General features: G+C 37.7%; 2 protein-coding genes across 7 annotated transcripts; one reads left to right on the top strand and one right to left on the bottom strand.

Annotated features, from left to right (window-relative positions):
• Window positions 1–268: 268 nt before the first annotated feature.
• Window positions 269–6,718, bottom strand: LOC124639459. 5 transcript variants are annotated; one of them, XM_047176833.1, is made up of 4 exons: window positions 4,217–6,718; window positions 3,509–3,664; window positions 2,373–2,545; window positions 269–827 (listed from the first exon to the last, which is right to left on the bottom strand). In XM_047176833.1, the coding sequence occupies exons 1-4, from the start codon at window positions 5,754–5,756 to the stop codon at window positions 507–509; spliced, it is 2,190 nt and encodes a 729-aa protein (XP_047032789.1). In that variant the 5' UTR covers window positions 5,757–6,718; the 3' UTR covers window positions 269–506. The 5 variants fall into 5 exon arrangements, with proteins under 5 accessions (XP_047032789.1, XP_047032790.1, XP_047032786.1 ...); XM_047176834.1 differs by having other exon boundaries at window positions 269–722; XM_047176830.1 differs by having other exon boundaries at window positions 269–2,545.
• Window positions 6,719–10,483: 3,765 nt separating this feature from the next.
• On the top strand, window positions 10,484–24,674 carry LOC124639793 (probable fatty acid-binding protein). Of its 2 annotated transcripts, none has more exons than XM_047177263.1 (5): window positions 10,484–10,642; window positions 16,528–16,662; window positions 19,167–19,333; window positions 21,533–21,643; window positions 24,473–24,674. In XM_047177263.1, exons 2-5 carry the CDS (start codon window positions 16,581–16,583, stop codon window positions 24,533–24,535), a joined length of 423 nt encoding a protein of 140 aa, XP_047033219.1. In that variant the 5' UTR covers window positions 10,484–10,642; window positions 16,528–16,580; the 3' UTR covers window positions 24,536–24,674. The 2 variants fall into 2 exon arrangements, with proteins under 2 accessions (XP_047033219.1, XP_047033220.1); XM_047177264.1 differs by lacking the exon at window positions 10,484–10,642 and adding an exon at window positions 16,196–16,245.
• The last annotated feature ends 3,149 nt before the right edge of the window (window positions 24,675–27,823 follow it).

The following is a 27,823-nucleotide window of genomic DNA, read 5'->3' as shown; positions in this document are numbered from 1 at the left end:
TCAATTTGAAAGAACGTAGAATTCAGACACGTCAATAATATTGGTCTTGTGATAGTAGGTACGTGATTGTTTGTCTGCGTCATTTAATTTGTAGTATAACATAACGTCCTCGAAAATTATTTTGATTTCATGCCGTCATAAGCGGCAGCACTATAGAATTATTATCGAAAATTCACGCTCTGGACTGTATCAAAAATTTGAATCGGCCACTTTTTATCTAGTATGCTGTAGGGGACCTAACTAAAGGTACTTAAATGAAAGTGGACTGTAACACTTAATACATAATATATTGGTTCACTGGACAGTACAAATGTTGGAAAACTAAGATAGGTATGCGCGCGCGTCGTCGGCTGTGTCCGGTGATGGAGTGCGGCGGTGCGGTGCGGGCCGCTGCTGCTGGCAGCCGTCCCCCCCGCCTCGGTGACGCGACGCCCTCTGTCGGGCCCTGGTGCGCCAGCTATGAATCACGCCTTGTGTGCGTGAACATCCTCCCCGGGTTGAAGCATTCAATCTAGTGGAAGTGGACAAATATTATTAAAGGAACGTAGAATTGTTCCCTTACGCGTCTTCAACTCAGCCACACGCGTTATCCCGTCGCTCCCCGGGAACACCTTCGTGACACGTCCCAGTGGCCACAGCATTGGCGGTTGTCCTCTCTCCTTGATGAGAACTAACGTTCCCTCTGCCAGTTGTCCTGTAGATGACGTCCACTTAGTTTTTTGCTGCAGCAGAGAGATATATTCTAAATGGAATCGGTTCCAGAAATGCTGCTTAATATGCTCCACTCTGTGGTAGCGCTCCAAGCGGCCGATGTTTACATCAGACACCTGTGGATGCGGAACAGCTATTAGTGATCGTCCAATCAAAAAGTGTGAAGGAGTAAGGACAGTAAAATCTAACGGATCAGAGGAAAGTGGTGTGAGAGGACGTGAATTAAGAACAGCTTCTATTTGAGTTAAACAAGTGACCATTTCTTCGTATGTGAAGTGTGTTAACTGTAATAGTCTTTTCAGGTGGTGTTTAGTTGATCGAACGGCAGCTTCAGCAATGCCGTTGAAATGTGGAGAATATGGAGGGGCAAAAGTAAATTCAATACCCCTTTGTGCAACTTCATACGATATATTTGATTGTTGTAAGAATTGTTGCAACTCATTACAAGTGCCTACAAAATTGGTGCCATTGTCAGACAAGATGCTCTTGGGTTTGCCACGACGAGCAACAAAACGGCTTAAAGCAGCCATATAGCCCTCCTTAGTAAGGTCTGTAACGAGCTCGATATGGACAGCTTTCACTGCAAGACAAACAAAGATGCATAGGTACGCCTTTACAAGTTTACACCCTCGCCCCTTTCGATCTGCTATCAATATTGGCCCGGCATAATCGACACTGGAATTTAAAAATGGGAATTCCAATTGAGTCCTATTAACAGGCAATTGTCCCATGACAGGTTGAATATTTTGACACTTGAACTTAAAACATTTAATGCAGTGTTTTACAACTGATTTAGATAGATTTCTGCCTCCAAGTGGCCAATACACTTGCCGTATACTTGCGATCAACAATTGAGGGCCAGCGTGTAATAAATCGTAATGATATTCGTGGAAAATTAATTTAGTGATATGATGTTTGCAACATAGTAAAATTGGATGCTTGATATTATAGTCATAAGGCGAATTATCAAGTCTCCCGCCTACACGGATAAGACCATCTTCGTCAACAAAAGGACTCAAACAAATCAATCTATTTTTGCGAGGCAAAGTCTTACCAGCTTTAAGAATGTCATATTCTTTGGAAAACATCTCCATTTGAGCTTGTCTTAAAATGAAATTTAAAGAATCTTGAAGTTCTTTAATTGATAATGGATTTTTATCCTTGATTTTGTTCTTTACATTATTATAAAATCTTAATATGTAGGCCACCACTCTTTGTAGACGATTTATGTTAGAATATTTATGTAATAATGTATGAATTAATGATGTATTTGTGTGCTGTGCGTGTTTTTGTGTGTCTGTGAGAAACGAGTGATCTGTGAAGTTAGATGTAATTACTTCTGGTAGATCCTGTTTCATAGCTTTGTTGGGCATAGCTGGCCAGTGTGTTTCATCATTTAACAAGAACTCTGGGCCTGACCACCATAAAGAACACTCGCTGATAAGGTCAGCCTTCAGCCCACGAGAAACAAGATCTGCCGGATTGAATCTAGACGGCACGTAACTCCACGTATGACCTGCAGTACTCTCCTGTATCTCGTTAACGCGATTGCGTACGAAAGGTTTCAATACGTTCGGTGACATAGCTAGCCAACTCAACACTATTGTTGAATCGCACCAAAATTGGCATCTAGTAATAGGTAAAGTAATGGAACTTTGTACCTTAGCACACAGTCTAGCGCCTAGCAACGCCCCACAAAGCTCGAGACGTGGAATGGTAGTAGGCTTTATTGGTGCTACGCGATTCTTCGATGCAAGAAGTTGTACCTTGACTGCACCTTCCATATTCACCGACCGAAGATATACGCAACAACCAAAGGCTCTCTCAGAGGCATCTGTAAAAACATGAATTTCATGCAATATAGCATTGTCACACACAACCCATCTTGGAATGCGTAGATTGTTTAAACATGGAAGAGTGTTAACAAAATTACTCCAAAAATGGTATATAGACTCTGGCACCTGCTCATCCCAGTCACACTTATCCAACCACAGCTTCTGCATGACAATCTTAGCCTCGACTACACATGGACCAACCAAGCCTAATGGGTCAAATATTTGACTGATGACTGACAAAATTTGGCGTTTAGAAACTTGTTTCTTATCATCAATAGAAATAGAAAATGCCAAATAATCTGCCTCACACATCCAGCGTAAACCTAATGTTTTTGATGACGCGTTCTTATCTTCAGACAGTCTTAGACAATCCACAACTGTTGAGCTATCGCAAACCTGGTCTAAAATTGAGGAACTATTGGATTGCCATTTTCGTATGTGAAAATTCGCTGACGCTAACACAGAAATAACTTCCTTGACCATTTCTACTACGCCTGAAACTGAATTACCGCCTGAAAGATAGTCATCGATGTAAAAATCACGCTCAATTGAAGACTTGACGGTAGGACTTGTAGCAACATTAGCCAAACTCACTAAACACTTTGTTGCTAAGTACGGAGCAGAAGCTGTGCCATAGGTAACAGTATTTAGACAATAAGTCTTTAACGGTAACTTAGGATCAGTCCTGAAGATGATTTGTTGCAATGGACGTTGCGACGGTGTTACAGCAACAGCACGATACATTCTAGCTATATCTCCTGATATAACGTACTTATATTGCCTAAATCTTAGTAGAATTGACAGAAGATCTTCTTGGATAGTCGGGCCAACCATCTGGATTTGATTGAACGACACACCAGACGTGGTTGCCGCTGAAGCATCAAAGACTGCCCGTAGTTTCGTGGTCGAGCTGGATTCTCTGATGACCCCATGATGAGGCAAAAAATATTCAATACCGTCACCTGAATGTGGCTTCCTAGACGTTGTATTTTCTGTCATGTGTCCAAGACGCTCATACTCCTCCATGAAGGCAACATAACGCTCCTTGAAACTTGGATCACGAAGAAAACGACGCTCCAGTGATAGAAATCGCCGCTTAGCCATCTCGTACGACTCACCTAGAATGACAGGATTATCCTTTAAAGGAATTGTCACAACAAACCTACCCTCACTGTCACGAACAGTATTGCGGCGAAAACTTTCTTCGCACGCACGTTCCTCCTGTGATAAGGCATGTTTAGATGGGACCGAATCAATTTCCCAAAACCTGTTGAGGTTATTATTTAATTCCTCCATAGAAACATTACAAAAATGTGCTTGGTTATTTGAAATATTGCGTAATGGGACTGGACCTGAAACTATCCACCCTAGTTTTGTTGCATGAAGCTTGGGTTTATTCCTACCTAAATTTATAGATGAGGAACCTAAAACATTCCAAAACACTTCCGCGCCAACAAGAATGTCGATTACAGACGGAATATGGAATGACGGATCTGCTAACTGTATGTCTGCCGGTATATTGATATTGTCTATATCTACAGCTTTGGCTGGCAATATTTTAGTAATTTCAGGCAATATGAAGCTAGTGATGGTTTCCCTATAGCCACCATTCCGAGCCTGAATTGTAAATCTACAAGACTGTGTGCTATTAGATGTTTGCTTATTTATACCTGATATCGTGGAGTTAACGTTACGTCTAGGCAATCCCAGCTTGTGACACAGTGTTTCAGTGATAAAATTAGCTGTGCTACCGTTATCCAGCAGGATCCTGGCGTCGAACTTCTCACCTCGGGTGCTGACCACTGTCACCAGAGCTGTGGAAAGCAAAACAGAACGAGTAGTAGCTGCAGTGTCGCTTGACATAACAACGCTTTCAGATGTGCCGTTTTGTAACTGTGCACCACCAGAAACGTCATCAGTCAGTAAAGTAGGCAGAGCTACACTACTAGGCATTGGGTCTTGTACAGTTGAATTAGACTGCTCTACGTGTAAAAGCGTGTTATGCTTACGATTACAATATTTACAGTGTGACAATTTGCAACGTTTACTTGAATGCCCTGGACGTAAACAATTAAAGCACACATTAAGCTCCTTCACCTTTGCTAAACGGTTTTCTACTGACAACTTACGAAAATCATCACACACAAACATGAAATGATTATTTTTGCACAACGGACAATTATTAAATTCCTTATTAGTATTAGGTTTAGGTTTTGTTGTATTATAGTTTTTTTTAGAATTATTAGTATTTACTGTGTAACTGTTTGTACTACCATCTTCCTTATTTGTTGATTTGCTATGTTCTACTGTCTCTAATAAATCAGCCCTTTTACTAACAAACGAACAAAATTCTGACAATGTTGGAAATTTGGGTAAGGTATTGCTATACTCTTCCCAGTCTCTGTTAGTGACCTTATCCAGTCTGCTACTCATCATAATCACCACCAGTGTACTCCACTGGTCAGTGGGCTCGTTCAGTGATTTTAAAGCTCTAATTTGCTTATTGATATTATCAACAAATTGACGTAAGGCTACACAAGATTCTTTAAGAATTGCCGGAGTATTAAACAAAGTTTGCACATGGTTTTTAACTAGAAGCCTGCTATTATCATATCGCTCACATAATAGATTCCACGCTAATTGATAATGCTCGCTCTTAAAATCTATATTTTTTATCACTTGCTGAGCATCTCCCGTAAGCGAAGCGCGCAAATAATGAAATTTGCTAATATCATCGATAGCACTACTACTGTGAATAAGTGACAGATATGTATCTCTATACTCGAGCCAACATTGATAACTACCATCGAAAGTAGGCAAATTAATTTTAGGTAAGCGTACAAAATTATGACGGAACGATGCACCTGTGTTTTTATCCGCTGAGCCCGCTACAGACCCGCCGTCAACGCCGGCATCAGCGCTGATAAGCAGGCTGCGCGCCTGAGCTGCCACCGCGTGGTACCGCTCCTCAAACTTGGCACGTTCCCCGTACGCCTCGTCTGGCTTATCCGAGAGCACCTCGATCTCCAACTGCAAATTATCAAATTCATCGTATAAAGCATCAAATTTACGAAGGCGACCCTCTAGCTCAATACGCTGCAAACTGGATAATGAATCGCAACTCATAAGCACATTAACATGATTGCAAAAATTCGTAAGCTTAGCTTTAATAGCACTGCGTTTTCTTATTAACAAATCTTCATTAGCCATTATAAGAAGGTGGTTTGAAAATAAAAAATACAAAAGATGTTATGCAAATGATGCGATAGAATAACAGATAATGCGATAAGCAAATGCACAAGTGATGACTAACGCAGCAACCAGATGTTTCAATACGAATAGGCTCGTGACTCGTGACCGTTAGCTCATTAGCAAAGAACTTAAACGGTTAACCGATAAGAAATCTATTCCATACAGCACTGAATGAATGCGCGTTAATGCCAATAGACTTAAAAATGATTTAAATAATCACTTGTTTGCTCAAATTTGAAACTGAACTGAAAACGGTTGCAACGGAAATTTTTGAAATTTGAATTTGTAACGGAAATTATAAAGAAAGGAATTTGGAACGATACACAAATATGCTTATCTTTATCCACAAGGCGAACTGTGTTGATTCCCACGAAGCACGTAGATGACCCGGCGTGTTCGACCAACTAAGTCGAGACTTGACCACCGTCGACGTGAAGACTTCGGGAACTTGTAGACGTCCTCTCCTCGTTCTACGTATTTAGACGACTCCAACTCCAAACTTCTCTTCTCTCGAATGCCGCTTGTAGTGACACGGCGCTTTTGAAGACTCGTCGCTCGTATCAAAGTCCACCAACGTCGCCTCGTACTGTCACCGCGCGAACGATTTCTTTGTTCGTAGAAACCCGTTACGCGGATTTAAATTGTAGAAGGCCGAAGTGACCAAAATGTAGGGGACCTAACTAAAGGTACTTAAATGAAAGTGGACTGTAACACTTAATACATAATATATTGGTTCACTGGACAGTACAAATGTTGGAAAACTAAGATAGGTATGCGCGCGCGTCGTCGGCTGTGTCCGGTGATGGAGTGCGGCGGTGCGGTGCGGGCCGCTGCTGCTGGCAGCCGTCCCCCCCGCCTCGGTGACGCGACGCCCTCTGTCGGGCCCTGGTGCGCCAGCTATGAATCACGCCTTGTGTGCGTGAACAATGCATCGAAGTATATACCTCAAGTCAAAGGTGAAAATGCGAGAAACAGTACAACCTAAAAAATGCTGCATTCTTTTTACAACATTCAGTGGTAAATTGCAGTATATAAATTAGAACAAAGTGCAATGTAGGTAAATAGACCTGCGCCACTGGTTTCAAACAAGTCTGGTAGCATTCTGCGTTTAAATGTAACAGTATGTCTGTACCTTGAGCATTTATCGTAGAATGACCTAAGTATTATTTCTTCCGCGAAAAGGCTGGATCTCAATTTTTATGGATACAAAACGTGACATCTCATTTATGAAACCACATTAGGTATAAGCAGAAAGAGGATCATAATATATACCTACAAGACATCCAAAAACTAATGACCTATGTAACTGTTTGTATCTTTGCGTCAAACGTAAGTTAATCTTTAATCAGAAGTAGGTATGCAATTGTCTCAATGGAGATTTATTGCGTCAATGAGTATCTATCTTTTAATTTTGTTCTTTAATATATGAAGTTATTTGTGCCAATCAAAATAATGTCCTAGTAACGTGGTAATCGGTCACTAAGTAGGTAAGTACGTAACTTATTAGCAATTCGTTCATTGATCATTACACAAATAGCATGACGTAATTCGTAACGAATTCTATTTAAAGTTGAATAAATAAACAAGTTGCGGTTACCAAAATATAACACACATCCATCATTCGTTTTTTTTATTAGAACTTAATACACAAAATAAAATAAAATTATAAAAAAAAACCCCGACCCAAAAAAATTACGCAATTAAACCCTTGTAAAAAGCAAATAATAACTTTAAACACTACGTAAGTAGCAACTAAAGCATGTCAGACTAAACAAAATTTTGTCGTGTCGGGGGACCGCTCTAATTTATTAGCCTAACGTTAGAAGTAATTATAACTACTACATTATATATACTACTTATAACTTTGTATATAATTGTGTTTAGATACGTGTTTTTTATACGAGTGTTGTAATTAGGTAGGTATCATTTGATTTATGTAAGTATTTTTAAAGGTAAAAAAAACCGGCCAAGTGCGAGTCGGACTCGTGCACGAAGGGTTCCGTAAATTACAGTTAAATCAACCTATCTCAAAAACTATAAGAGATACTTTGATCAAACCAAAAATCGTTGAAAGAGTTAATTAGCATGCATCACCTCTATTTTTTTTAGAATTTTATACCCCGTAGTTATAAAAATAGAGGGGGGGGGGACATACTTTTTACGACTTTGAGAGCTGATATCTCAAAAACCGTTCACTTTAAGAAAAATGTTTTTTAGAAAACTTTATATCATTTTAAAAGACCTTTCCATTGATACCCCACACGGGTATGTACATCGAAAAAAAAAATTTCATCCCTCAGTTACATGTATGGGGGGCCCCACCCCCAATTCTTTTTTTTACTATTTAGTGTCATATTTTTGTAGCGGTTCATACAACACATATTCCCATCAAATTTCATCACTGTAGTACTTATAGTTTCCGAGTAAATCGGCTGTGACAGACGGACAGACGGACAGACGGACAGACGGACATGACGAAACTATAAGGGTTCCGTTTTTGCCATTTTGGCTACGGAACCCTAAAAAGCGGTCCCCCGACACGTCAAAATTTTATTTAGTCTGACATGCTTTAGTTGGTACTTACGTAGTGTTTAAAGTTATTTTTTGCTTTTTATAGGGTTTAATTGCGTAATTTTTTTGGGTCGGGGGTTTTTTTAATTTATAATTTAATTTTATTTCATGCTTTTTGAAGGAGCTCCTTAATTTTTCCTTCCTTCATTTAATTTCTTTTATTTTAATATGGGGTCGCTATATGCGATCACGGCCAAAGGAAGCTGTTTAACAATCCTCATGACAAACTGGCTCTGGGAGAATTGCACAGATTGAGAATCAATAAAGATTAACTTTTGGTCATTATAGATTTTCAGCAAAAATATTCATTCCGGCATTCCAGGGTTTCATCCGTCACATCCCATTTCCAGCATCAGGTTCTCGTCAATTAGAATCATGAAGAGAACTAGTCAAGACAAATTCAACGAGCCCAAACTCGATGCGTTTACTAAAAGGCAGTTCAGGGTTATGTCTCCTATCTTCGTGCCCTAACAGCAGACCAGCTCAGCGGTTCCAGAAGACATTAGTGTTTCAAATTTCAGATCCCACATATGCTTGCAAGTAAACTGAGCGTGTAACATTCCTATCACACCTATCAAACGAGCTGATGACCTTGAAGACCTGAACCGATTTCCACCAAACATAGCTAAGAACACTCCCGAATGACATTCCTTTCAAACAAAAAAAACCGCATTACAATCGGATTATCCGTTTGGGAGCTACGATGCCACATACACACACACACACACACACACACACAGACACGTCAAACTTATAACACCCCGTCGTTTTTGCGTCGGGGGTTAATGAAACTTGGAGGAGAACTTTGTCGAGTAGTGGATGTCTTATGGCCGACACGACGACGACACATTGGTTCACTTTTTACCCAACTACCAAGAAGCAAGAATTATGTGTGTTTTTACATAGGCTGCCATTGCCGAAAGGCAGCCTCAAACTAATGTTACCTCATTATGCAATATAATGACATTACTCGTAACAAGACATAGATATCTCTTACAAAAACCTAAATGTCGATCGATGATATGTATGATTTTACTCAGCTGTTCTGCATAAATCTGCGTTCACACCAATACAACCAATTTGGAACTAGGTACGTATTATTGCCACCAACAAGGTATCGTACCTACTAATAAACATAAGAAAGAATTTCCCAGTCTCCGGAACTTTCGTCTAACTCGAATCTAAAGTGGAAATAAGCACAGTTATGAGTACTTACCTGATAGCAACAATAGATGTTGGAGTTCTCCTTTTTAAAGAAACCGACGAAGGCCTGATTTTTCACGACTATGATTTTCAATCAATCCAGATTCTGATTTTATATGGAAGATCTTAAACTGAGTTTGCACTCAATACATTTCGTTACACTTTATGCGTCATCCACAATTCCTACGGGCCCCATGGCGTCACCATTGATCATCGCGTGGCAGGCTTTCGAACAGGCTCTGAATCAAAGTTCAATCAACCAGTAATTTACACGGGTCCAAAGGTGTTTTTTTATGTTGTTTTTGCTTAAAGTCCAAAGTCTGTATTGCCGGAAAGTTTCCGCATCATTTTATAAGGAAAGAGTTTATTATATTCAATCATACTTACATAACGCATTGCTTAAATTCTTAGCATTCTGTTGCCTTGACAAAAAATCTTTCTGATGTGGCTTCTATTAATTTTCACTTAAAAATGAAAAGTGTGTCGCTCAGAAATAGGTCATATAAAGAGATCAGATCCACACCAGGATGTTCGTGGCATCCCGCTGTGGGTGCAGTGTGAGGGAGTGTCAGACTCTTACTGATTAAAACCCACCATGCTCCTTCTTAAACCTTTTATGCACCAGAGCCGCGGTAACTCTTTCGAGCAATCCCGCAGCCCCGGTTTTACACAAAGAAAGTGGGTGCTCAGCAATGTGCAATATTACAATAATATTTACCACTCTCAAAAAGGTGCTTGCAAAATCATTGAAGTATGTTTCAAACTACTCTTACAAAGAATTGAGTTAATTTGTCACTTACAAAATATATCCGGATCAGGGAACCCCAAAAAAAAGTTTGGTGACAAAGTGCAAAGTGCGTTGCCTACCTAATTCCAAATTTGAAATTATGTAACTATGCGCGTGGGCACCATTGTAGTAACTGCCTTATTACAAGTCATTCAGTCTGTCTAGTCGGACGTATAGTTGCGTAAACCGTCAGTTGTTTTGTGTACTCGATACCTACCTACGAATAGTGTGTTTGCTTTGAGGAAAAACTAACGTGAAATATTTTTTTTGGATCTTCTAAAAGGTAAGTTTATTTTTTTCGTTTTGTACGGAATGTAAAAGTGTGTTGCTGTGTAGACAAATTAATTACAATTAGTAGGTAATTTTTTAATTTATTTTAAGTAATTCGGGTTGGTTGAAAGAGTGTTACTGTTATCGGATTAATTACTTAAAGTAAGATTGGATATAGAGATAGGGTTAATTGATAATAATGTGGGATTGGTAGGTAGGTATTGATTTAATGCAATCTCGTAGATAAAAAAATAAAAGAATATCCTATTTGGAGAGTCAGCTGGAGAATATCTTTAGAATATTTTTCCATGTAATTAGGGATTTCTTCATATTTAAATTAGAGGATGTGAGTGATGACTTCGAAATTTTATTTACTGAAGTTCTAGAATTTTGTGGATCTTAGGTTTTATTTCAAATCAATATTGAACACCGACTCAAAAAGGGAGTGTGTTAAGTATGACCGCTATGGGTTTGTCTGTGTTACCATGGTTCTTAAATTGTTATTTCAGAATATTTTGAACGTAGGTATATTAGTCCGACATACTCACTCAGCACTTACCTACGATGTGTTACAGGAAAATAAAACGATGGTTGTTTCTATTTACGCCCATAACAGTCATAAAGAGTAGGTAATAAACAAGAGGTCTTACACTATAAAGGTGTTTGAGGAAAACAAGATATCTTAAAGAGTTAGGGCCAAGTACAGCGACAACATAAACGTCTGTTTATCTTAAACATCTGATTATTCTGATAGAACGTGAAAATTCACAGTAAACATTTGTTTCAAGAAAACTGTCGTGAAAGTTGTCGGTGAACTTGGGTCTTAGTTTCTTTGCTTTATCGCGCTAATGTAATGGTTCTATTTAAATATTTTTTTCGTCAGTGTTAAGTAAATAGCCGATCGAGGAAAGCTGCTTTTTATCCAAGTGCGCGGAGTAGATCGAAAGGTAGTTAATAATATGTTGGTCAGCTTGGTTGAATCATTAATGTAGGAATGTTTATAGATACATTTGTACAAAATAAGTACATATTTAAATATTAATTAATTAACACAACAGGTGCAACGCAATGCAAATACTTACATAATTACGATTGCATTTTATTATATGTAAATCTCTATATTCATATAGGTAGATACTCTTTGTTCATTTATAATTATCAGAAGAATATAGAATAATTGCATAAGAACAACCCGCTTTGAGCAAGCGTGGGGATTAAGGCGACGAATTGGTCAACAATAATTCCATAACCGGCACGCGCATCTAAGGCGCCAAAAGGGGTCGGAGCGTCTGAGCGGGGCGAGGATAACAATACGCGCGCTAGCTTATAAGTAAAAGTCGTAAGCGACAAAATGGTTTTGTAATTTTATTATTTTGAAATGATAATTTCATAAAAAATTCCTTCTACAATTTTAAAGACTATGTATATACTCAACTACTAAAAAAGTTAAGAGGCTTAAATCGGTCCCGTTTGCCCATAATATGTGAATCTCTTTTTAAAAAGAGGTATGTTTGATATATTTTTCTCTGTTATAAAAGTTACCTAATCATGTTTTGACGTCTAACAAAATAAGGTTTATATCATGAACTTTCAGGTAACCAAGTTGTATTTTGATCCGTTTTGTATTTACTGAGAAAAATTGAGATCCTTGGCGCCAAAAATTCCAATTCGTCCTCTTAACGCTTAATCCTTCTCCGTATGAGAGGAGGCCCGTGCCCAGTAATGGGACGATAAAAAAGGCTGATGATGATGACAGAATAATTTGGATTAAACATCTAACTAACATAACATTATACATAATCTGTATGTATAGTATTATTGTGGTATTATCCAAAATGTGATTGTTGTACCTACATATAACTTAATATTTTATAGTCGGTTTCTGTATTCCTATTCACATTTTATGAATAACTAGCTTCCGTCTGCAGTATCATAGAAACTACTTTTACCCGGATCCCTACCTACCGACCATATTTTAGCCTCTCTGGATGAACTTGATTTCTACCTAACACTGAAAGACTTTTTTAAATCGGATCAGTAATGCCTAAGATTATCGCGTTCAAGCCAACAAACTTTTCAGCTTAAAATAGTTATTTGTTATACAAGAGTGCAAAGTTGCTTTTCAACCGCGTGCTCAATTTTGATGATCGAGCAAGCGAAGGATTCTAAAATTGAAACACGAGCGTAGCGAGTGTTTCAATAATTAGAATCCTGAGCGATAGCGAGGGAATCAAAAGAGCACAAGGTGAAAAATCTTTGCATCACCTTTGATCATCTTTGAGTGCAACACGTAACTTTTCATACCACCTCATCGAGGAAATTACTAAATGCAAAAAAACAAAATGGCGCGCATATATGAGTATCAAATTAAAAAGAAGTACTTACCTATTAAAGTTCATTTATTTGAAAACTCAGTTTAAAAATGAAACGAGGTTAAAAATCTATGTAAAAACAATAATAAAAATAACTTAATTAATTGAATAAATATTATAAGCAGTATTTTATTTATTTAATGTATATTTGTTTGAAAAGTCTTATCAAGATTGTCACAAATGGAGTATTGCACACGATGTTCTAAATTCAAATCACTTTGCCGCTCTCTAGAGGATAAAAACGGCTTTTGCGCTCAGATTTTAAAGCGTAAAACTACTCTTTTCGAGATGGTGGGATGAAAAAATATTAGTACTAAAGATTTTTTATCTAATTTCTTTATTGATCCAAACTTTTTCTCAGTTTGGAATAATATTATCTCAGACTATAGTAAACACTTGTAGTAACGCAATGCAGTTCTATGGAATAAATAAAATAAGTTAGACTATTTTTGGTTCATTCTGACGACAGTTTCATAGAACAAAAACAATGTAGCTATGTACCAGCCCCGGATCTTCAATTTTTTTTAGGCGGGGCAAAAACTGAAAAATGCCGCCCCGCCTACCTACGTACTTATGTTTATTTTCACCAACGAAAGTCACTTTTTTGGTAGGTAAAGGATTTAAAAAAATGTGTCCAAATCATTGTAGGCTCAAACTGTTCGCCAGGTTTAAGTTATGAAGTCGAGATAGACAGTGCCGGCTTTAACTCTACTAGCGCCCTGGGCGAGATTTCTACGGCGCCCCCAACTGCAATTCAAACCCATACGAAAAACAGAGACATATGTAGTTACCGATTGCGCGAGCGAAGCGAGCGCGAATTTTTTTTTATAGTTAACAAGTCAAAGCAAAAATTACCAAAAATGTAGCCCAATCGTACATAAGTTATTGCTGGTTGGTGAATGCAAAAACACGGGAACACAGGTTGTGATTGCGCGAGCGAAGCGAGCGCGAAATTTTTTGTTATATTTTAGAACTCAAAACAAAAATGACTTAAAATGTAGCGAAAACGTAGATAACTCTTTGTTGGTGTTGGCGCCTATGAATTAAAATTTTGGGACTTAAAGTAGTACCATAAATAAAAACTAGAAGTTACTTTCTTATTAATAAAAGGACTTAAAAACGACGCTACCTTTTTGCTAGGGCAGACAAAAAAAAATTCAAAAATAAAAACAACTATAAAGTGAAGCAAGCCCGAAAAAGCTTTTTTGAGATTTGGATCACTAAAAGTCCTTAACATATAAAATAAAAGGCGACTGTGAAGTGAAGAAGCCGCGAGCGAAGGGAGCGCGAATTTTTTTGAGTATTGGGACATTAAATTAAAAAGTAGCTATATGTGAAAAAAAATTTAAGTGTAAAGTAAAGAAACCGCGAGCGAAGCGAGCGCGAAAATTTGAGTTTTGGGACATAAAAGTAGTGTTTCTAACGCGCGCGGCATTGTATGACAATACATTAATTTAATTTAAATTTCTTGGTCCAGGAGCGTACCGCGGCGCCCCTGAGCTCGCGGCGCCCGGGTTATTCGAACACCCTGCACCATAGGTTAAGGCGGCCCTGATGCTATCCATACATTTGGATACAGTTGTAAGCTGCGATCTTTGATGAAATTTAAAACAAAAATAGGAGTAAAATTCTGATCAAGGATAGGTTGGGGGCGCCTGCGGCGCCCCTTATGTCCGGCGCCCTGGGCCGTCGCCCTACCGCGCCCTACCCTAAAGCCGCTACTCTAGACAGATTAATGTACACAAAAAGTTAATAAGTAGGTAAAAAGCGCTGTAGTAGTAGTAAGCAGTCGGAAGCGCAAACTTTTTTGTTTTTGAGGACTCCATAAATATATTTTTTGCTACATTTGACTTATAAAAGGTAAGATAGCGCGGATTAGACTAATGAAGCCAATAAGGCAATGCCTGTGTAACATTGCGAAATTTTTTGAGTACACAAAAGTACCTACATTGTCAAGCAACAAGTAGCCGCGAGCGCTACATTTTTTGAGTCTACGACACAAAAGTACCTACATTGTCAAGCAACAAGTAGCCGCGAGCGCAGCGAGCGCGAACTTCTTTAAGTTATTTGTTTGAAACTCACAAATTAAACTGGGAATCATGTACAATTAAAAAGAAACCGTGATTAGAGCGAGTGCTATTTGTGTTCGTTGATTGGGTGCGTAAAAATAATAAACCATCAGAAAAACAGTACAGAAACGGTAATTTAACCGTGAGCGTAGCGAGCGAGAATTTTTTCACTTATTTGGAGGATGTTATGAAAAATAATCAAAATGATCAATTAAACATAGCGAAGGCGACTTTTTTTGAAACTTTGCTTGTCAGTATCATGATACAATGGAACTTCCTTATCAAACGGGTGTAATTTCATCGAAATTTTCTGGTGGTGGGGCGTCCCGTGGCGCCCCCTGAGACCGAGGCGCCCGGGTTATTCGCACACCCTGCACCATAGGTTAAGACAGCCCTGTAGGTAACTATTATGGTAATCTGTGATGTAGGATTTAAAATCAGGCAGCCGCCTGATTTTGCCGCCCCCTGAATTTGCCGCCCGGGGCATGGGCCCCGGCTTGCCCCCCCCTAGATCCGGGGCTGCTATGTACCTACCTAAATAGGAAATATCGTGTTTAAAAATAGCTTTCAATATTAACAGTGGATTTCACTATATGTACGATAGATATTTATTTATACTCATTTAGCAGATTTTAAGTAGTGTTTTTTTGTTCTTTTGTTTTTTACCTAGCACACATGAACTCGTGCTACAAATAATATTAAGTCAAGGCCAATTTCCAAATCTATATTTTTGTGCTATTTATACCAATATAATACATATTTTTTGTTGTATTTGTTTGTGTCCTAAACGCTCCGAAACTGCTGAATTAATTTGATAAATTTTTATTTCTTTTTTTATTCTATGATGATTTTAGTCTCTTATATTAAGTTTTCATACCCCTATTGCGGAATCCAAAAACTAATTTTAGCTCAACATTAAAAAACTTTATCTTACATTATGATCAAGTCATTATTACTCTCTGTATTATATAGGTACCTACAGTTTTCGATTTTTATATAGGTACATGATTGATTGGATATAAATAACTCTTACAGTATTATCTGATATCTGTATTGAGTCATAAAATTATCTTCATATCCGGATACGAGAGAGTTTACACTAAATATAAAAGCAGGAACATTCGGTTTTATATCCATTTTATTGACAACCGCATCTGTTTTCACAGAGAACCTTGGTAAAACTTATTTTAATAAAAAGCGAGAGAAAGTTAAAAATTATATGTATCTATACATCTCTATTATATGTACAATAACGTATGTAATATATTTTAAGTTCGTGGTACGGTTAAGAAAACTGGAAAAGCTGTCATTTTTAAGCTAAAAAATATTAAACCTTTTTGATTCATAAACTTGGCAAGTCTAATTTTGACAATGTCAACAGAGCTGACATCAGAATCGTATATTTTATTTGTACTTTTCTAGCGTGTATTTATGAAGCCCTATTTACTTATTTTCAGATCTGCAAGTCAACTGCTAACTACTCTACGAGTTTTACTACAAACGAGACAAAATGGCGAGCTTAGACAAATATCTTAACATCAAATACAAATTGAAGAGTTCAGACCAGTTTGAAGAGTACATGAAGTTTGTTGGTAAGTATTATTTTTTTCTTATTTCCCCTGCAAGTTTTCCAAAAAATATTCTACCGGTGTACGGCACTGACACGCACACAAATGTTTCTAGTTTACTCGCTCCAACAAAAAGTGAGATATTGCGCGCGTACATTTCTAAAATGTCCTCAAAAATGCATCCCTTGGTGTTCGCGCACAATGCTACCAGTGCTCTTGATCGCGGAAAAAAATTTAATTTTTGAATCTCATCATAGCGAATAACGATAGTAACTTAATGTTTCTGAATTAAAATTAACTTTTGTGTTTAACCACTGTAGCAGGCACCAATTAAACCGAAGTTCGTAAAATGAACTTTTAAGGTCAATTTTTTTCAGCCTGGTGCACTTTTTTTTCTGTTGGGCAAGCAATTGCAATTGTTCAACGAAAATTTACCATTTACTTAATTGCATTTCTTTTAGATTTAGACGAAAGTAATTGCAACCATTACTGCTTAAGTAATGTTACCTATTTATTTACCATTAATCCGTCGCGCTCTTGTTGCCGTCGGCGTTCCAGCCATATTAGAACCCAATGGTCTGGCACGCGACGATGGCAAGAGACCAGACGGTATGTCGTTGTTCCCGTGGAAGATGGGTAGGTCTTTAGTATGGGACGCGACCTGTGTCGATACTCTTGCACCATCTCACCTTCCTAGCTCGGCGCGATGTGCTGGTTCCGCTGCTGCGGCTGCAGAGGACCTCAAACGGCGCAAATATAGTACCCTGGTGGGTAACTATACCTTTGAGCCGTTTGGGGTTGAAACCCTCGGGCCGTGGGGTCCAAGTGCTCATCTCCTATATAACAATATCGCTAAGCGACTTGCTGACACTTCAGGTGACCCAAGGGCTGGTTTTTATTTTGGCCAAAAAGTAAGCATTGCCATCCAACGTGGCAATGCTGCCAGCCTCTTGGGTACACTCCCGGTGGGCAGCGATGAGGAGGAGTTTTTTGATGCAATTTTTTAAATATTTTTATTTATAGCAAGTGTATATATTAGGTAATAAGTTAGTTGTATGTTGTATATATATTTATTATTAAGTTATTGTAAAAAGTTATTTGATTTTTAATTACCTACAAATTAAATAGTATACCAATTTATTTTCTAAATATATTTCAACATTAACTTTTCGTGACACTACTAACTATCCTATTTGAATAATTTGTTATTGTAATTTTAGTGATAAATTAGACTTTGCGCCGATGAACTTACTAATGTGCCAGTGACCTCTTAAACGCATTTATTATATTTTTTACCTAACAGTTCTGAAAATAAAATATTACCAAAAATCAAATGTTTTGTGGCTTCAGAAAAAAACGTTGACAGATGTAAAAAGTATGATAAATTATAGTTGTTTTGCACATAGGTTGAACCTAGTCGTGGTGGCCTAGTGGGTAAAGGACAGACTCTCAAGTATGAGGGCGCGGGTTCGATCCCAGGTCAGGCAAGTACCAATGCAACTTTTCTAAGTTTGTATGTACTGTCCAAGTATATCTTAGACACCATTGGCTGTGTTTCGGATGGCACGTTAAACTGTAGGTTCCGGCTGTCATTGAACATCCTTGGCAGTCGTTACGGGTAGCCAGAAGCCAGTAAGTCTGACACCAGTCTAACCAAGGGGTATCGGGTTGCCTGGTAACTGGGTTGAGGAGGTCAGATAGGCAGTCGCTTCTTGTAAAGCACTGGTACTCAGCTGAATCCGGATAGACTGGAAGCCGACCCCAACATGATTGGGAAAAGGCTCGGAGGATGATGATGCACATAGGTTGAACACAACACTTTTACACGTCTTTTCATTAAAAGCGAGATGAAGTTGGTATTTCCTATAGGTACCTTGAAAAGGAACACCGAAACAAACTGAAGGGTCTTTTAAAGTTAAAATAATTTATAGTTACCCATCTTTTTTGCTTCTGAACAAAAAAAATATAAAGCCAATCGGAATACTTAGTTGTATTGTGCAATAAAAACTGGTTCTATTCAACACTAGCCATTAGAGTACCTAACTATTAAATCTAACCTTGAATCAACAATACTTCATAGTAATAGGTATAATTCCCCATGACAGTAATTATTTATGACATGACTGTACTTAGTGCCTTTTTACAAGAGTTTCGAGTTATTGACCGTTTTATCAACCCAATTTGGCTGAATATTTCAAGAGCACTTCAAGAGAACTATGCAGATAGATAGAAAAAACCTTTCCTTTTAATTCCAGTCTAAAATCACTCAACCAAAATATTTCCGAAACTGCAATTTTGCAATGTTAAGTTCAGAAACCCATTCCTCGTAACTATGAATCCCTGTCTCTCTGTTCGGCTTTCACGCTAAAACTATCTGACCCGATAACTGACATACCCTGAGAAAGGACATTGGCTACTTTTTATCTAGTTGCGGAAAGCAGTATGTGCCCTCGAGACGCTATTCCGCGATAAACAACTCATATTTAACTATGTAGAACCTAAAACTCCTACCTGCTTCTGCCTTCCAGGAGTTGGTATGCTCCAACGCAAAGCAGCATCGGCAGTCAGCCCAGTGGCCGTGTTAACAAAAGACGGTGACACCTACACATTTGCCATGACTACTCCCTTCAGAGATATGGTCTTCAGCTTCAAGTTTGATGAAGAGTTTGTTGAGGAGAGACCTGATGGAGTTAAGGTAAGAACAACTTTATATCAGGATGTTAAGGTTTGTTTTCGTATAGCTATTGGTTCAAGTTCAATGACGAGTTCGTCTAGGAGAGACCCAATGGTGCTAAGGCAAGAACACCGATCCATGCAGAAACTTGAGGTTTATTTTTGCATGCTCAGAGACATGATCTTCAGCATTCTTCAGCTTCAAGTTTAATGAAGCATTTGTTGGGGAGGCATGATAGAGTCGAGGCAAAAATTCTCATATGTGCATAGCATCAAGGTTGATTTTTGCATGACTTTTAGGAATATTGTCTTCATCTTCTAGTTTGAAGAGTTAATTGAGGAGAGGCCTGATGGAGTTAAAGTGATAACACCCCTATATGTAAGACCATAAAGTTCCTTTTTGCATGGCTATGGCAATTATGGGTTAGTCATAGGTATGGTTCCCGCTAACGCGCCAGTAATCGGCTTTTCCTCAAATAGATAGGTAATCAGTAAAACTAACTAACACGGATATGCATCATCCATAAACCATAGGTATAGTATTCTACCAAAATTTCCTCAAAAATTTATTTTTTATTTCGATAACTGTTCTACCAATGCAGATATCATAATGCTTCTATCTATGTGTGGTTTTGAATTTGTCTCCTGCGTAACTGGAGATACTATTCTGGGACAGTAATTACGGTAGTAAGTAGTTTGTAATTTCTGTCAATTGAGAAAAGAGAGGACCATGAGTTAATAAAAAACAGACTGTTTATACGCTTCAACTGTCAGCTACCTAAAATGCAAAAAACTTAAAATTATACGCAAAGTCTAATTTATCATTTACAAAAAGCCTTGTACAAACAGTAATATGATGACCTTCGATGCATATTCTGCCATCTACCAATTCATATAAGTGGCCGTTTACGACGCTGTCAATGAATATTTTAACCCGCAATTTACCTACTTCAAAGAGGTCAGTTATGAATACAGAAACATAACGTTCCTAGAAAATTGCCTTTTAGAACCACAGTCAGTAGCTTTTACATTGAATAATGTAAGAGAAAATTCAATGTCAAAGGTTTTTCTATACTAATATTATAAAGAGGAAAACTTTGTTTGTTTGGTTGTAATGGATAAACTCAAAAACTACTGGACCGATTTTAAATATTCTTTCACCATTAGAAAGCTATATTACCTGCGAGTAACATAGGCTATATTTTATCCCGGTGCGGGCAGTAGCTCCCACGGGACGCGGGTGAAACCGCGGGAAAACGGCTAGTATTTCATATAGACCTATTACCTACTAGGTGCTTAAGAAACGTCAAGTTTGTTGCTTTCAAAACCAGATACAAGCAGTTTTTGATTGATGTCATTTAGAAGAAATATTACTGTTTCTAATCGTGTTATCAGACAGGTGAACAGCATTTAAGAAATATTTAGTCATCCTGAGTAAACGATTATAAAAAAAAATCTTTCAGCCTTAATTAATTTAAGCGCAATGTAAATGCCTCATATAAATTAAATTTTGCACAAAATTGACCAATTTGAATAGTACCTTGTCATTTACCTCTATCGATTCTTCTTCTTTTTTTTTATTATTATTTTTGTTATGCGTAGTTTGGTTTAGTTTAATTTAAGTTATTTTTAATTTGAACGTTGTGCGCACCTGTAATTAACATATTTACGCAGGACTTATTACAATTGTAAACTTATATATGTGAAAGTATTTGTAAATAAGTTGTTGGTGTGCCTAAATAAATAAATAAATAAAAATAAATAAATACATATTAGGTATATCCCAATCTTATTTGGATGTCTCCTCTTTTAACACTCCTCTGTTAGAAGTCATTTCTGAACACAAGTGATATTCTTTTCAGCCATACGTATATCGTCTTTACATAATCCACCCGTCTCGTTTTATTGATCATTCCCTCCCTATAAAAATAGCCATGTTCATAGTCAAAACCTTTTCTCACTATAACATTCTCATTTCTCCGTATATTATTCCATAAGCGAATGTAATAACTATTTTGTAAACCCTAACAAAGGTTTCTGTTCAAGAAATCGGGTGAACCATATTTATGTGGGTCGACATTTTGGTCACATTCGGGAGCTCTTATTAGTGACCGAGTCTCCGAGTCATACAAAATCAATGGTTTATCTGATGTTGTCAAATAAAGCGTCTTTATAAAATAACCTTCCTAATTTTAGCTTCAACCTTTTTTCTACATTTCAGGTGAAAACCGTGATCACCATGGACGGAGACACGATGATACAAACCCAGACAGACGACAGTGGAAAACGATCGATACACGTGAGGACTTTCACACCAGAACTCTTGACCGTGGTGAGTATTTGATTTAGCATGAGATGATTAACATCAGCCTTAAGTCAGTTTGTCGGAAGATCGATAACAACATGGTTGGGAAATGGCTAGGCAGATGATAATTTCCGCATCGTAGTATCAGTGTACATTCACTTCATTCTCCTCTACTTTGTTATCTTGATAAAATCCATCTAGCGGATTTTATCAAGGGTTATAATGACGCTTCGGGAACGTTGGGTCATAAGTATCTTTTCATAGAGAAATTGATATTTTCTCAGCCATTTCCCCCATTACCGTAGAAAAAGTTTGAACTCTAAAAAACAGTTGAATCCTAGTCATCGGCGAAGTTCAATTATTATCTTTGAGTAGGTTAGGTAGGTTTAGTCATCAAAGTTTTGGTTATCATGACATGACTAATAACTTTGCGTGTATACTTAGTTCCTGCGTTTTTATACGTAAATCGTTTTATCAGAAAATAGATGACAAACGCCAATTTGAGTTGGCTTGTAGTAACGTAACCTTCTACGCAATTACAGGCTACTTGCTAAAATAACAAGGTCTTTTATCAACTTATAATTACAAAAAGCTCAAGGATAGTACTTAAATGTTTCTAAGTAGCTTTACAGCCTTGGATAGAAATCATAATTATCGAGTAGTAATAATTACAGAGTATTGGAAACTGGACTAGCTTTATGGTACGTTTTCAATGCTAACTGCCGACCGCAGCTGCACTACTGGTCTGTATGTATTTACATGAAACCGTTTTGGATCGAAGCGGCAGCAGCACGTGCAGTTGCCCTTTTTTTAACCACGTCAAAAATCTTCAAATGGCCCCTCTCGCTGTGGTTTAGCAGCGGTGAAGGAGTGTCAGACTCTTACTGACTAAAAACCGTCGTGTTCCGTCGTAGGCCTTTTATGTACCAGGGCCGAGGTAACTCTTTCGAACAATCCCGCAGCCCAGCAATCCCGCAGCCCGAGAGTGATTGAGTGCCCTTAGATATCAATTGTTTTCATGCAGTCTCAGCATGTGCGGTCGGCAGTTGCAGTCGGCAGCTAGCATACAAGACGTACCTTAACTGAAAGGTTTCTAGAAGTTCAATCAAAGGTTGCAATTATAACCAATTTACTTTGTCGCAACTATTTTAATATGCCTACCTATTAGACGTTTAACCAGGGCATAATTAGCTAAGAGCTTTAACGTAACTGGAAATAATTTATAACCAACTTTAACTTCGAGGTCGGATGCATCTATTTACGTATTTTATTTTCTAAATCTACAAAACGATTTCTAGGACTATTCATATAGAATGCATAAGGATTCAGACCATTTATTTGTTCATTGCCATTAGTAATGCAAAAGTACCTCACAAGTTTTCCTAAACATTACCTATATTTTGGAAGGCTTCCCAAGAAATATGTTTTGGTACTTAGTTTAGTAGGTGAATTTCCATATAAAATCGATGTCATTTTGGTAACTTAACGGTTCTGACAACTTCTGCAACGACAACTGAAAAATTGGTAGTGTCTATTGACCAATAAGGAGACGCTCCCACTCATAAAAAACTATTTTTCTATTTAGTATCCTTAAATTGTCTAAACTTAACTTACCATCTTGATACGACGTGATGAATCAACTTTTGTGAATGAATCGATTTTCTCATAATCTGGAAATTCCGTGTCAATGTGTCATTTAGTAGGCTTGTCACCTAATAGGCTTGTCATCTAATAGGCTTGTCATCTAGTGGGTTTGTCATAGTTTTGGAGTAGGCACGTGTCAAGATGTATTGATAAGGATATTTTGACAGGTCAAAGATATGTTTTGGCATTTGTTATCAAAGAACTGTGAAGTATGAATGTTATCTTACTTTTTGCTCTAAAGTAGTAGGTAATACGGCTAATAAGGAATTGCCAACAAGGGTTAAGGAGAATTGTATCCCGATTAGTACTACTATAACTTCAAGAGGTAAAAAAAATAAACAGTACAAAATAAAAAGCTAGTTTTTACTAATATAAAAAAATAAAATACCGGCCGAATTGAGAACCGCCTCCTTTTTGGGAAGTCGGTTAATAATGCAAAATTTACACATGACTTCTGAACCAATTGAAATCTTCGGTAGTCTAGAGCCTGATAGAGGACGCTACCCTTTATCCGGGTGCAGTAAGTAGTTCCCTGAGTAAAGTATTAGAAACTAAACCTAAAACTAAACCTTAAACACTCCTTCAATACAATAAATCTGCCGTTTTTATTTCTACACATCACGCGAGTACAGTTGAACGAACAAGTTTAATAGTGCTATTAGAAACCCGGACGAATGCTGGCAGTTAGCACTTTCTACACTGACCACCGTGCATGGAAAATTTATAGCTCTTATTCATTCACTTACATAATCCTTTGAGCGGATGTCGTCTACTCGTGCGCAGGAACTTGGCAATTTATTTTACTTTGTCTAACCTATTGCCCCTTCGACTTCGCACGTACCTAGGCACTTATTATGACTATATGCTTCCATATGAATCATTTGATTTCAAGTTCACTGTGCACAAACGCGTTGAAGTACCTAATAAATTATTATTTAATAGGTACTAGCTTTCTTCAGTGATTTCAGTCGTGTCTGTCGTAGGAACTTTCTTTGCTCATGGGGATAAAAAGTAACCTATCTATATCCTTCTCAATTAATGAAAATGGAACAACGCTTCTTTCTTTTTTTCTTATTTTTTTTCCAAATCAAGTAATAGTTGATGGCATTAGCGCGTTCAAAGAAAAAGAAAAACTGTTCAGCTCTGTAATATTAGTATTTGTAAATTACTATAGATTTTGTGTTTTATTAATAACATTTTTTATTGTTCCAGGTATCAACAGCTGACGGTTGGGATGGCAAATGTGTTAGAACTTATGAAGTAGTTAAAGAATAATTAATAATAATTAAATTAAAATCACAAATACTGTACACACGGGTGATCGTCATAGGTTTATTAAGACAGCTGGTTCTGACAAGATATTGTATTTAATTTTCTATTTTATTATTTAATAAATAAGTGAAAATGTTTTAAATGTATGTTTTATTTTAGTTTCAAGTGTTCTAATTATAATTGTCGTCAAGAAACTCCTACAAGGCATACTGAAGCATATAAAAATGACTTTTCCAATTTACTTGCTCTAGCGAACAGTAACAAATTACGTACGAACATTTCTAAAATGTCCGCGAACACATGCTAGCAGTGGACTCGCCGACACAGACTTTTATGTTCGCGAACAAATGTGCGCGAACTTTTGTGTTTATGATAAAGTGCAACAAATAATGATTGCACCTTTATTACCTACGTACACAAATAACATTAGGTACCTATTTATCAAGAAAGCATTATATTAAACTGATATCTTATTGCAATCGCAGTGTGTAAACTGAAAAGATTATTATGATACCGAGATAAATGATAGCAAGTAACAACTTACAATTGTTAATAAACAGTAAATAAGATCAATTTTGCTCGTTTAACAATTGTCATAATATAAATTAATTATAGCCTTGATGAAGCAGCCCGTAGCCTGGATATTGGAGATGTTGCATCCCCGTGCTTGGCAGGGCACGTAAAGCCAATGTCCTCATCTATTACCCCTTGCTGTTACGACTCAGCGGCTTTCAGGGGGATTTCTGAAAACTTGTTATTGTGACTAAATCCATAGCCCACACATTAAGAAAAACAATATCTTCATTCCGTAGATACTTCATACACTTGAGTAAAAATAGTCCGCTCCCAATAACTGAAGTCCAGACTCCACCAAAGCGAAGCGGAGCGGAGAAGTTGAATAACAAATAGATAAACTAATAGTTTTGATACTTGACATCTATGCACTCAGTTGTGTGCACGAGCGAAAATATTCTCGTTAGACTCCGCTCGGTGGAGTCAGCGTGACACCTGCCAAATTTAAATAGCAACCAGTGCCAGTTTGAGGAATTATTGCGATAATCTTCACATAACTATGCCTAACGCATCCGTATTAAGTATGTAAGTAAGTCCATGCCGTATTTCAGCTTGCTGGCCAATACCTTTTATTCAGGTGACCTAAAACATGTATCCTGCTTGGGAATAGATTCGAGACTTCGCTCTTAGCCATCGCATTTGTATTACCATTTCTTCTTTAATTTAAGAGCCCAGCTCTTGTAGGTGCAGCTCCTTCCATTTACACATATCGAGCGCCAACTCCTGAACTTCCTTATACGTCACAACCTCTTCCTTTTCCTTCCTTCTCTTTAACTCGCTTGATGTAGCTATACCTTGGACGTATTGATGAGACAAAATCGTAAGTATATAAGGTATCAACTAGCTTTCAAATGTGGTTTCATCAAAATACGTTCACAAGTTTGAGCGTGAAAAAGTAACAAATAGTAGGTACCTATATCTTCCGACGTACCTATATACCTATATACCTATATACCTATTTACCCACATACCTACATACATCCTTATAAACTTCCGCATTTATAATATTAGCACTATGCTGAGTCATTCTAGTTCCAAATTAATACCAGACTTTGTACTGTAGACTTTAAAACCACGATAGATAATCGACTACCGTATTTAAAGTCTAAAGTCCTCTAAAGAAAATATATCTAGCTTCCTTGATACAAATCAATGTTTTTTTTCGATTCATAAGTAGATTATTTATACATAGAATTTTATTTAATATTTTATTTAATATCAAAATCTTATAAAATCCATATATCCTTCACAAATCGTTTTTGTTAGGTACAGTCAACTTCAGGTCAGTGGTAACAGTTTTATAGGAAAATCGTACTATTGATTTAAGGTGTACGACAGTTACCTGCCTCGTTGGTCTAGCTGTCGCAAGTGTGGCTGCTGAGCACGAGGTCTCGGGTTCGATTCCCGAGTCGGGCCGAAATCGCTTTGTGGGTTTTAGAAGACTTTCACAAAGCAGCCCGGAGCCTGGAAGCTGGTGATTGATACACCCGTGCATCGGAGAGCACGTAAATGTCGGTCCTGCGCCTGATCTCTCGGCCTTCGGTCGTGTCGGATTGCCGTCCCATCGGGCTATGAGAGTTAAGGAATAGTGAGTGCACCTGTGTCTGCGCAAATGCTCGTGCACTATAATATGTCCTGCGTAGTTGGCTAATCTCCTTACATGAGAACAGCCGCCGTAGCCGATAATCGGCTAGGAGGACATCATACGACAGTTACCACTGATGTGCAGTCTACCGTACCTACATTATTGTACCTGTATTTAAGCTACATAGTAGTTATAATCCGATGTTACTGTTACAGCCTTTTTATCGTCCCACCCACTGCTGGGCGCAGGTCTCCTCTCACACGGAAAAGAATTGAGCATTAATCACCACGCTTACTCAATGCGGGTTGGTGATTTCAGACTTAATCCGATGCCTAATATAAAAACATCAACACTTAAAATGTATGTACCTACCTATTGTAAGGAGTTTCCTATTATTTTCTATTAATTTACCTACTATTATCATCATCAAGATCAAAATTATTATCAAGTCAGATAAAGTTCGAAAACATAGGATCTTTATTTTGGTACACTAATTAATCATTAGGTATGATTTGATATACGTTTGAGTCACGGTTAATTATAGACATTATTTAAAACAGAAGGAACTTAAGCTTTTTCATGGGCAAAAAAGAATTATAAATACGACACAGGCATAGGGTTTCCTGTCGGGGCTGCGGGATTGTTCGAAAGACTTACCGCGCCCTGGTACACAAAAGGCTGTAGAAGGAACAGAGATACTTAGATTTTAGTCATAAAAGTATACCCTACCGCTCCCTCCCTAAAACCCTGCCGCTGTTAAGTACTCCCTGCCGCTGGACCCACAGCCATCTTATGATTTCACAACTCAAAAGAAATAGTTAAAAAAAATAAAAAAACACGCTTTTTGTAACGTTTCTTAGCTAGTCACGTATTGTCATCAGAACTCAGACCGTGTGCATCTAATTTCAACTTAATCGAGGACCGGGAAGTGGGTCAAATTGAGATTCCAAGATTTTCTTTCTTACATACAGTTACAAGTGAAGCTAATATAAGCGTGTTAAAAAAGGTTTTGTAAAAGCACAGCGAGTTCACTCAGCAGACTTCAGTTGCTTTAGTCAAAACATTTTCTTAAGACAACCTCTAAGCTGTGCAAAACATCTTTTTGAAGATGGTTTAAAACATGCTACTTTACT

Source organism: Helicoverpa zea, chromosome 19, assembly GCF_022581195.2.
Source record: "Helicoverpa zea isolate HzStark_Cry1AcR chromosome 19, ilHelZeax1.1, whole genome shotgun sequence".
NCBI lineage: Eukaryota > Metazoa > Arthropoda > Insecta > Lepidoptera > Noctuidae > Helicoverpa > Helicoverpa zea.
The sequence above is the reverse complement of the archived record's forward strand: the minus strand, read 5'-3'. Positions and strand labels throughout refer to the sequence as shown.

Bases quoted from the DNA above. Each gene is read 5' to 3' on its own strand.
- LOC124639459 (XM_047176830.1), bottom strand. From the start codon at position 5,756: ATGGCTAATGAAGATTTGTTAATAAGAAAACGCAGTGCTATTAAAGCT. The intron at 3,665-4,216 runs GTATAAATAAGC...CTGTCATTCTAG, and splicing joins CGTTAACTCCACGATATCAG to GTGAGTCGTACGAGATGGCT. The intron at 2,546-3,508 runs GTGACGGTATTG...ATGTTTTTACAG, and splicing joins GTCTAGGAAGCCACATTCAG to ATGCCTCTGAGAGAGCCTTT.
- LOC124639793 (XM_047177263.1), top strand. From the start codon at position 16,581: ATGGCGAGCTTAGACAAATATCTTAACATCAAATACAAATTGAAGAGT. The intron at 16,663-19,166 runs GTAAGTATTATT...TCTGCCTTCCAG, and splicing joins AGAGTACATGAAGTTTGTTG to GAGTTGGTATGCTCCAACGC. The intron at 19,334-21,532 runs GTAAGAACAACT...TCTACATTTCAG, and splicing joins AGAGACCTGATGGAGTTAAG to GTGAAAACCGTGATCACCAT.